General features: G+C 33.0%; 1 protein-coding gene across 1 annotated transcript; it reads left to right on the top strand.

The window, feature by feature from the left end:
- The first annotated feature begins 927 nt into the window (after positions 1-927).
- Positions 928-4875, top strand: LOC107851336 (protein C2-DOMAIN ABA-RELATED 4). The gene is made up of 4 exons (XM_016696308.2): positions 928-1116; positions 2628-2992; positions 3646-3741; positions 4271-4875. Exons 2-4 carry the CDS (start codon positions 2879-2881, stop codon positions 4559-4561), a joined length of 501 nt encoding a protein of 166 aa, XP_016551794.1. The 5' UTR covers positions 928-1116; positions 2628-2878; the 3' UTR covers positions 4562-4875.
- The last annotated feature ends 6299 nt before the right edge of the window (positions 4876-11174 follow it).

Here is an 11174-nt window from a genome sequence, read left to right as displayed (position 1 = left end):
GGATCTTGGTTTGGAGGTTAATGGTAATGGAGGGAACTGAGGATTGATGAGAGGGATCTGGACCGCCGCAATGGTTGGACAGGCCGTGACCTGTGCCATCATGAAGGTAGGGTTAGGTTAAAAAAGTAGATTAACGTAGGTGAGAAAAAAAAGCATTTTCGGAGTCTCGAGTTCAACTTCTAGTGTTCCACTTGTTACTCCTGCACTCTTTTGTTTAGCTGTATGGTATACATCTTACTAAGAACATCCCTACCCCTTGTTCACTGGAGCAACCTTTTTCCCTTTTCAAATTCTACTAAAAAAGTCCTTCCATTACCATATGGGGCGGGTTCGACCCTAGAATAGTTCCACTAATGTAAAAAAACGTCTTCAATCTTAAAAGACTCTTTGTCGATTTAAAATTACAAAAATCATAAGATTTAAGTAGTAATAATAAACTGAATTAAGACTCTTTTTAGAATATTTTTAGTGCTCAATAATTTTTTTTTTTAAAATACATTGTAAATTTAATGAGATATTTTATGATTGTGCGAAATGCATTAAGTTCGCTAGTAAGAAACTAAGTTGGACATATTTAACTTGAAATGACCAAATAAGGTTAAAAATATAAATATAGTATAGTAGTATTGAAACATAAGCAAATATATGCCCAACATCAGACGCTATAAGATGCTACCGGTATTTATTTAACTGGAGCTTGACTAGTAGGAAACAATGTTAAATAGCTTGCTGAAATGGATATATAAATAGAAAATAACCGCACAGAATTATTTTTATTGGATAAAACTATTTTCAGTAAAGTTAAGGGATATTTGTAGCTTCTTCAACATGAAAGGAGAAAAACACGGATAGATGACCATGTCGTATCGGTTTACCCGTTTGCCTAGTGGACAAGAATTAAGCACTCTCATGCATGAAATATATTAGGCACCAACCATGCATTGCCAACTAACTTAAACTCTTATTTCTTGAAATTTCCTTTTCAATCAGCCTATTCGATCGTCTTGTTTCTCTTTCCATCACCTTCCCTCAATAACAACAATAAATATTCATCCTAACACCCTTCTCTTTCTTCGTTTCCTATCTGAAAATCAGAGGGCCAGTGGCATAATCATCGTAAGTTGTACAAGAATTTTGTTGAGAATCCATCAAGCATTGCAATTTTTATTTCTTTATTCATTAATTTTCCCATTGTGAGAAGTATTTAGCAAAAATTGTTGAAACGTTAACCAACAATTTCATCAAAGCCGGAGCTAATATTTTAATTTTATGGTTCGGCATTTTAAAACAAAAAGAGATACTCAGATCTGGCTATATTATTTATGCATATCAACTAATTTTTTTTACACAATTATAAAGTCTACTTCAAAATTACTGAATTATGTTGAACCCATAACGCCAAAGTCATCTCCGCCCGGTGACTTCCAATTATATATTCTTCTACTTCTTTTCAAACGAGTAGCATCCACATCTATTGCAATTTGAACTAGCATGCGCAAATTGGTAGTTGCATTCATGCGATTATATATAATATGGAGTAATACTTAACATTGACAATATATACTTTTTTTCTTTTCAAATCAGGAGTAAGTAGAGGAAAGAAAAATGCGGAAAAGGATTATAATATGAAAAATTGAACTTTCATCAATAAAGTAAAAATACAGATAACTAGTCAACCAAATTACTAAGACTTACCAAATTGCATTTAGATGAATGAGTCAACTGTAAATAATAAATAAAGATGAAAGGTTTCAACTTTCAAGTCATTGAGATTTGATTTGTTGGTACCGAAATCTCTATCCAAAATAGATTAGATTCTTTGTTCCACATGCTTGGTAATTGGTGCTAAGTTCATCCCCACTACATCCCTAATCACTTTGTGTGGTGTATACCCTTTTTTATTTTTAAAAAAAACGGCAGGCATAATTTCTTATCACTGGGGCCCCAAAGAAGAAAACTGTAACTTTCTATGTCTGCTTTAATTTGTGTGTTGTTCAATGTCCCGCAACCAAATATTTATCGTTTCAACAAATTCAATTTATTCTTTTAGAAAATTATGCTTTTCTTTAAAAAGATATTTATTATCTTTTTCTATTATATTTAATGTTTCAATTAGTAGAGTCTGAATTAAGAAAAACTAATTAAATGAAAACTCGTATGGTCAAGCTATTGCATACTCCCTCCATGGAAAAAAAAAATAATTAAATAAAAACTCTTATGATTCAGCTATTACATGTTCACCTCATCTCATTTTATGTGATATTATTATTTTTTTTGGTCTGTTTTAAAAAAATAGCATCATATTATAATTAGTAATAATTTTTATTTTTAAATTTCTTTTTTTACCCTTGATAAAATAAATTTTAGCTATATAAATATCTATGAATTATTTTAGACCACAAGTTTCAAATTTTTTTTTTTTCCTTAAACACCATATCAAGTCAAATGAAGTTAAATAAAATGGAACGGAGGGAGGTAATTTTGTTAAGATGTATTCAAAAGTAAGAGGGTGTAGTTTCCTTTTCATGGATACTGGGTTGATTTTGATGTGTGTAATGGACAACGTATTCGAGGTGTTTTATTATTTCTTTCTGAATAACTCCATTTTTGTTTTTTCACCCTGGTAGATTCGAAAGAGATCGAGTTTGAGTTGGTGGTGGGGTGTTTGTGGAAAACGTCGGACAACAGAACCAATAATTAATTTTGTACGTCCATAATATTATTAAATTATACGTACAGAGGTTTAACTCTTTTAGCATATAAAGGGGAGGCTAACGGTTAAAAAAACAGTAAAGAAAAGGAAAAAAAAAATAGAGTCATCACCAAAGACACCGGACATCAAAGGAGGATCAACAGGAAGTGCAACAAATTATCACTGATGGACAATCTTTTAGGTCTTTTGAGGATCAAAATAAAGAAAGGAGTGAACCTTGCTGTCCGTGATGTTCGCACCAGTGATCCTTACTGTGTCGTCAAGATGGGTAAAAAACAGGTTTCTTTCTTCCCTCCTCCACATATATTTTATTATTTGATTTCTAAAATGAACCTTCTAGACGATTCAAACACACCCCATGTCGTAAATTTCTCTTATATATATAAACTAATTTGATTTATATATACAATATGATTTTACAAACCTGTTTAATTGATCACCCTTCATCAGCTGTAGATCGCTCCTTTTTATAGTCTTGTCGCGACACCTGTTTCTTGATGAATTAATTGAACTATAAGCTATGTACTCCTCAAAATTTTCTAGAATGGGTTTAATATATTTTTTGCTGTGAATTGATGATTAATTTGACCAGCTTGAGGACGCTAAGAACTTCTCAAGAAAAGTCGAATTGAGTCAAGGGTATGATCAAGTTGTCCAAGTAAATTTTCTTGATTTTCATCTTCTAAATTGCAATAGCGAGGAAGAGTATTGTCCTTGATGAGTTGTATAGAGATTGTTTCCTTAATACACAATTCAAGTTCAGATAAAGTTTTAAAGCTTTGAGAATCAAGGATCTAAACTAGATATTATCGAACTAAGGATAAATAACGGAAATCGCAGCATCAGTCTCTTCTCTAAGTCATGGCTTTGGATTCATTAAATTTAAGCCTATATTTATTACTCTTAACTCAAAGATTAAACTTAATATGCAGAAACTGAAGACACGAGTTATAAAGAAGGATATTAATCCTGAGTGGAATGAAGATTTGACCCTCTCTGTTTCCGATCCCAGTATTCCTGTTAAGCTGGTAACTTTTCTTGCTTTATTTCATTTAATTCCTTCTCAAATATAGTAGATTAACATTTAAATGCATGAAATTTGTACTTCAAGAACCCCTAAATTGCCCTGAAAAACAAGATCATACACAAATAAGGATTTAATTAAAAGATAAGTACATTTTAAAAGCAACACGAAGTCAGAACTTGATTTTTTTTTTCTTGTAACTTCATATGCCCTCTCAATTGAGCGGATTGACGCTTTTATTCGAAAAGAATAGATGAGCTAGAAGTTCCAGGTAGATTATTTTTCAATGCAATTTCTTTAAAGTAGAAAAATTTTCATTTACCAATAGTTGAATGCCCATCATGGTAGAATATTCACGAGGGACTTTCTTCGATTTAACACATTTGATACTTTTATTGAATAGTTTTAGAATCAAATGTGCCGGAACAATAGAATGGATATAGAGGATTCATATATGCCGATCCCAACTAGTTTGCAATTAAAGTCCTGTAATTGATTCATCAATTGACATCTTTTATTATTTCTGCTGGCAGACTGTTTATGATCACGACACATTCAGCATGGATGACAAAATGGGAGATGCAGAGTTTGACATCAAACCATTTGTAGAGGCTTTGAAGATGAACTTAGATGGCCTCCCATCTGGCACTGTAATTACAAGAGTACTACCTTGCAGGACAAACTGCCTCGCCGAAGAGAGCCAAGTTGTATGGAAAGATGGTAAAGTTGTGCAAGATATAATCCTAAGGTTGAGAAATGTGGAATGTGGAGAAGTTGAACTCCAGCTTCAGTGGATAGACCTTCCTGGCACTAATATTGGGTAGATTAATGCAGCACCAGGATATATAGTTTACCTGGAAGCTTGTGTTGTCTATATCAACTACAGACTGATTTCTGCTCCTACAAGTCAATGGCTTGTGGGATTTGATAATGAAGTTTGTTATATATAGATCAAGTTTGATGAAGACCTTTTCACTCTGCACCTGTATGTGCACAAGGTTTGTAGCTTAGTGGATATGGGGTTTGAACGTTTCTTTCTTAGTCATGTAAGTCACTGGAATTACTTGTGTTATATACTCTCTATTCTGTAATAATGATGATACCCTTTTTTAAAGAAAATTGCGTACTTTTTCTTTCTTGTTTGTGCGCATAAGTTCAAACCGAGTCTATTAACAGCTTTGTGCAAATTGAACAAAAATTGTTGTAATCCAAGAGAGTTATGATCTCTCCGTGGACATCTCATACCTTTGCTCCCCTTTCTTATGGGACATTCACATTCCCCAACTCCCTGTTGGGTTCTATGTGTGTGTTTTGAATGGAAAATGGAGGGAATTAAGTGGAAGAGAAAATTGAGTTTACATCAAAATGGAAAGTGTGCTCAAAATAGGAAAGCTTACTAAAATTCTCCCACTAAAATGGCTCTAACTCTTTACCCGAGTGTCAAATTTGGGTGAATTTATTATCGATGGGAAGATTATCCAATGATCTACATGACAAAAAATTGATATTAGGGAAATTCTGCATGATTCAAAGTATTTCATACTTGGGAAGACACTTCTAAAACTTTTGGACTCGGATTTCTTCTTTACTAAATACGCTCTAACGCTCAGACTGAAAGAAGACTTTGTGGGGTATTACAAGAAAATCTTCATGATGATGAAAATCAAGTTGATAATGAAGATGATGATTATGTTCAGAATGACCAGCATGATGTTGTTGATGATTCAGTGTAAGTTGATATGGTTGATCAGCAACCAGTTGTTGATGTTTTGGAGATGATATATTAGAGAGAGAATACTTTCATCTCATTATTCTCCCAACAAGTATGTACTCTAGACTGATGGAGGAAAACCTGAGAGTCTTGATGAGGCCATGGTAAGTGAAGAAAAAGAAAAGTGGTTTGATAATATAGAAGATGAAATTAAATCTTTGCATGATAATCATACCTTTGATTTGGTTAAACTGCCTAAAGACAAAAAAGCTTTGAAAAATTGGTTGGTTTTTCGGGTGAAGCATGAAGATGGTAGCCTAATTCCATGGTTTAAGGACAAATTGGCTGTGAAGGGATTTAACTAGAAAAAAGGGAGTTGATTTGATGAGATATTCTCTCTAGTTGTGAAGATGTCATCCATTCTTATGGTTCTAGGCTTAACTATAAGTCTAGATTTAGAGGTTGAGCAAATAGATGTTAAAACTGCTTTTCTCTATGTTGACTTAGATAAAGAAATTTATATGGAGCAACCCGAAGGTTTTGAAGTCAAGGAAAAAGAGAATTATGTTTGCAAATTGAACAAGAGCTTGTATGGTTTAGAAAAATCTCCTAGGCAGTGGTATAGGAAGTTTGGTTCCATTATGAGTCAGCAGGGATTCAAGAAGACTACTTCAAAACATTGTGTTTTTGTGGAAAAATTCTCTAATGGTGACTTTATTATTTTGTTGCTTTATGTTGTTGACATGCTTGTTGTTGGTCATAATGCTTGCAGGATTCAAAAGTTGAAGCAAGAGTTGAGTAAGTCTTTTTCTATGAAAGACTTAGGACCAGTAAAGCAGATTCTTGGCATGCAGATTATCCGTGACAGAAAGGCCAAGAAGTTGTGGTTATCACAAGAGAAGCACATTCAGAAAGTACTTCGAAGGTTTAACATAGACAAGGCTAAGATTGTCAGTACACCTTTATCTATACACTTCAAGTTGAGCACAAAGCAGTGTCTTTCTAGTGATGATGAGAAGGAAGATATGAAGAAAGTTCCTTATGCTTTAGCTGTTGGTAGTTTGATGTATGCAATGGTTTGCACAAGATCGGATATTGCTCATGCTGTTAGTGTTGTTAGTCATTTTTTTTCTAATCCAGGAAGAGAACATTGGAATATTGTAAAGTGGATTATGAGATATCTTTGTGGCACTTCTAGTCTGAGTTTGTGTTTTGGTACAGGGAAGCCTATTCTTTGTGGTTATACTGATTCAGATATGGCCGGTGATGTTGATACTCATAAGTCTATTTAAGGATATTTGGTTACTTTTGTAGGGGGAGCTGTGTCTTGGCAATCTAGGTTACAAAAATAGGTTGCTCTATCTACTACAGAAGCTGAGCTTATTGCTGCCGTTGAAGCTTGTAAAGAATTGCTTTGGATGAAGAGATTCTTGGAGAAACTTGATTGTGCTTAAGAGAGGTATGTGCTTCATTGCGACAGTCAAAGTGCCATACATCTTGGCAAGAATTCTACATTTCATGGTCGGTCTAAACACATTGATGTGAGATACCATTGGATTTGGGATTTGTTGGATTCTAAGTTGCTTGAACTTGAGAAGATTCATTTGGATGATAATGGTTCCGACATGATGACTAAAGTTTTACCAAGAGGGAATTTTGAAGATTGTTGCATGATCGCCGGGATGGTGGTCTCCTTCACATAGTTGGGAGGGGGAGAATTATTGGGTTATTGGGGTTTTTTTCCTTCCTATATGGATAATAAAGCCCAATTTGGACCAACCTACTTTTACCCATAGGCCCATTACTATGGGGCATATATATGGATCTTTTTAGGTCTTATTCACTATCACAAAAAGAGAGTTTTCAGCAGCCAAAGAGAGACAAACAAAGCTGATTTTTGCACCTAAATTCCAGCCACAACTGTCAACTTCAAATTATGATTTCCACTTTGTTTCTTGTCCGATTGAGCTAATTTTTGGATTAATTTTTCCTCTCATCTCAATATTTGATTAGGAACTGACGGATCTTAGTTTGGTGGCCTGTAGCTCCTGTTCTTCATTCCCAAATAGTAGCTGCATTTTTTGTGCTTTCACTCCTTTATTTCTCTAGTGTTTGGTGCTGTGGTTTATGTATTGTTTCTTATTGTTTGGCACTTATTTTCTGGCCATTTTGGAGAACAATATTATTACTATTTGGTGATTATAGTGGAGGTTTGGTCCCGTGGTTTTTACTCTTCACACCGAAGAGTTTTCCACGTAAATTTGGTGTCTTGTGTGATTGCCTTTATTCTTGCCCTATAGTATTTGTGTGTTAATTATTTTGCTGCTATATTACTTTGTTTTACTTTGTTTTCTTGTGTCCTCTTAGTTCAAATTGGAAGGAAAAGTTTAGACTTGGGTATTCTTCTGCTGCTATCCTGTCGGGCTCTTTCATAGTGCCCCTGTCTTTCCCAGCAGAAAACCCCTAACAATTTAAGTAGGAACATCATTGAAAGCATAAAAAACATAATTTATTAGAAGAAATTTCACAAAACTGAAGCACCAATGCTTAATTCATTAAATCACTCAAACTATTTGGTAGAACAAAGAACAACAATTGTAGAATCAATTCACAAAATTCAATTAACTTAAACTCTAAATACTTTTAACATTTAAAATCAATAAGTTGTATATATAAGACAACAGCAAGAAGTATACCGATAATACCAATGGTAAAATGAATATGATCCATGCTCATCACCATCTTCGATTTCCTTTGAAAAAAATTTTAAATGAATGAACAAAGGAATGCTGTAAACACTCAAGCTAAACCAAATTTAATGTTATACTTGCTTACGACATACTTCCAATACGATAGCTTCCCTTAGTTTCCTGTTATCTATTCTTAGGTGCATTTTATTATTAAATAAGAATATTAAAGTGCATGATAATTAATAGACATAAAGTGGAGAAAGTGGTGTCATTTTTCTTCTAACTCACCACAGTTTTTTGTGTGTTAGTGGGTAAAAATGGACAAGAATACAGTCAATTATTTGGATGTAAATCATGTAACCATTATGTAATTATCTCCTACTATTTTTTCACTAATTCTCAATAGACTATCCACATTCTTGACATTAATTTGTGGAAAAAAAATTTACACCTATATAAAAGATGTCTTCTTCCTTGTACTGATACAAGAGAAATATGTGAAAGTGTGGAAAAATATTATAGTATATAGCGAGGTAAGAGTTGTGAAAGAGAGAGAGTTAAGAAAAAGAAAATATTCTGAGTCTTCAACTATATTCACTATATAAAAGAGAGAGTTTTATATGTTGAAGGAAGATGTTCTTATGATGGAGCTTTGGACTCTTCAACTAATTCAGAGTTACTCAAGTCGTACATCGTGATGGATTGTTGTATCTTGGAGGGGGCAAGTCAAGAATTGATACTGTTGGATCGGTGTAGATTATGTCGTAGTGGGCTTGAATCTTCTTAAAGAGAATGAGAAATTTGTGCCTCAACTTGAAGAATACTTATTTATTTATTTATTTTTGTTATTTCATAAGTTCAACTCTAATTTATTTATTATGGTATATTACACCTATAATTTTAAGGAGATTCATGTTTTGTTACATTTTGAAAAATTATGCATATCGAGATGGGAGATCTCGTCATCTCAACATCATTAGTCTTTTCAACAGATGAAGAGAAAGAGATGAAGGGTAAATTACTTTTCAACTTTCTCAACTCAAGCAAAAAAAAGGTAAAAACACTTTTCTACTTGTTGCGAAGAAAGATAAAAAAATCATTTACCTAATACCTTTTCTTGAATAAGTAATAGGACTTTTCATGAATATTTGATCTAAAAATTACACAAATACACAACTTATGTTTTCAATATTACAAGAAATCTCAACTCCCTAAACATATTACAAAAATCCCAACATATACACAGAATGCTATGTATATGTCGGTTATGTTATGTATATCAATAGAGAGAGAGAGAGTAAAGTAATTTAAAAAGTGGGAGAGAGTGTAATAACTTCCACAAGGGTTGGTATTTATGTTATTTATACATATTTGATTTTATTAAATTCTCAAAATAGTGATGATTAATGAAATGAGAAAAATTATCACCATGAAAAAATATGATGTTTGCACTTTGAGAATGAGTTAAAACAAAAAAAGTGTTAAAATTGCATATATAAGTTTTGAAATAAATCACATGTTATTATTTACATATTAGTTGATGTCTTTGACTCTAACATACATGTTATTAGAAAAACTAAAAAAAAATTAAGTAGCCATTTTGACATAGGAAATTATTATTTGCTAATTCTATCATGCAGGTATAGTAACCCGGAAAATTTTTCATTGAAATTTTGTGCGTAAACGTGTGGGTCCTATCTTCTAGAATAAATTATAAATTTTTCATGCATAATATCTTAGATTATGACCCACCATTACGTAGAGTATAGAATAATCTTTCCAATGATATGTGGATCATCCAAAACGGACACCCGAACGATGAGTTATGAACATTTCGATCGAACCATGAATAGTAGTGAACAGTAAAACGTGTAGGAAAAAGTACTGAGGCCTAGCGTATTTTTCCTCCAACTTTAAACAATCATAACTCCTTGTACATAATAATCTGGGTGATCTACTATATATCAATAGAAAGCTCTGCGATTCCTCTTTCCAATGAAATTGGTTTCATCCAATTTGTCTATCGGAGCAAAAAGTTATGGTCGATCTACTTCAGCCTATCAAAAGCAAATTTTTGGGTCAAATTCAAATGATCATAACTCCTCGTACACAATGATCTAGGTGAGATACTATATATCAACGGAAAGATATGAGAGTTCTCTTTCTAATGAAATTGGTTTTATCCAATTTGGATATCGGAGTAAAATGTTATGATTGATCTACTTCGAACTATCAAAACAATCCACCAAAGGACAGATTCGAGAATTATTTGATTTTTAGGGGCGTTTTGGTCATTCCCCCTCACCCAAAATCCATCCAAACTCTATATTAAAGCCTATTAGAAGCACTATATGTTATATTTCATCAAATTCCCTAAAAAAAACCCTTAGCTCCTACATCCAACTTCAAGAACCTCCAAAGTTCACCATTAATTCTGCAAATTTATTCAAGATTCCAAGTTCCTAGTTCAAGAACTCCAAGAACCATCATACAAAGGCATGATTAACATCTCAAAAATGAGTATCGATCTAAAGTTCATCATTCAAGGTATGTGGGATTTCTCAACAAGAACTCTCTTTCGTTCTTGTGCCCAAAAGTAATTTTCTTTACAAAGGCATGATTTTTATTTGATTTTAATGAATTTGAAGCATGAACCCATATCTTATGATGATTATTATGAAATCTTGATGTTTATGATTTTGAAAGATGAATTTACATGTGTGGAGATATAAAGCATGAATCTTGAACGATATTTATCATGATTTTGATATTTGGGTCATGAATTCCCATTAGAAATTATGTTTTTTTAGAAAGTGTGTTATAAGCATGTTGATGTTGTATATTTGAGATATTTTGAATGATTTGACCTTTTGGTCTTAATGGAGTTGGTTTGAACTCGAGTGTGAAAGAAATCCACAACGTGGTTGATTTTGATAGATGGGAAGCATGATAGCTCCCGATGTATATTTATATATTAATAAAATTATTTTATTGTGGATTGTCTTTGAAATGATCTGAGCTAAGTTCGGGAGAAAT

The sequence above is a fragment of the Capsicum annuum genome, chromosome 12, assembly GCF_002878395.1.
Source record: "Capsicum annuum cultivar UCD-10X-F1 chromosome 12, UCD10Xv1.1, whole genome shotgun sequence".
NCBI lineage: Eukaryota > Viridiplantae > Streptophyta > Magnoliopsida > Solanales > Solanaceae > Capsicum > Capsicum annuum.
This window is presented reverse-complemented; position numbering and strand designations above follow the sequence as displayed.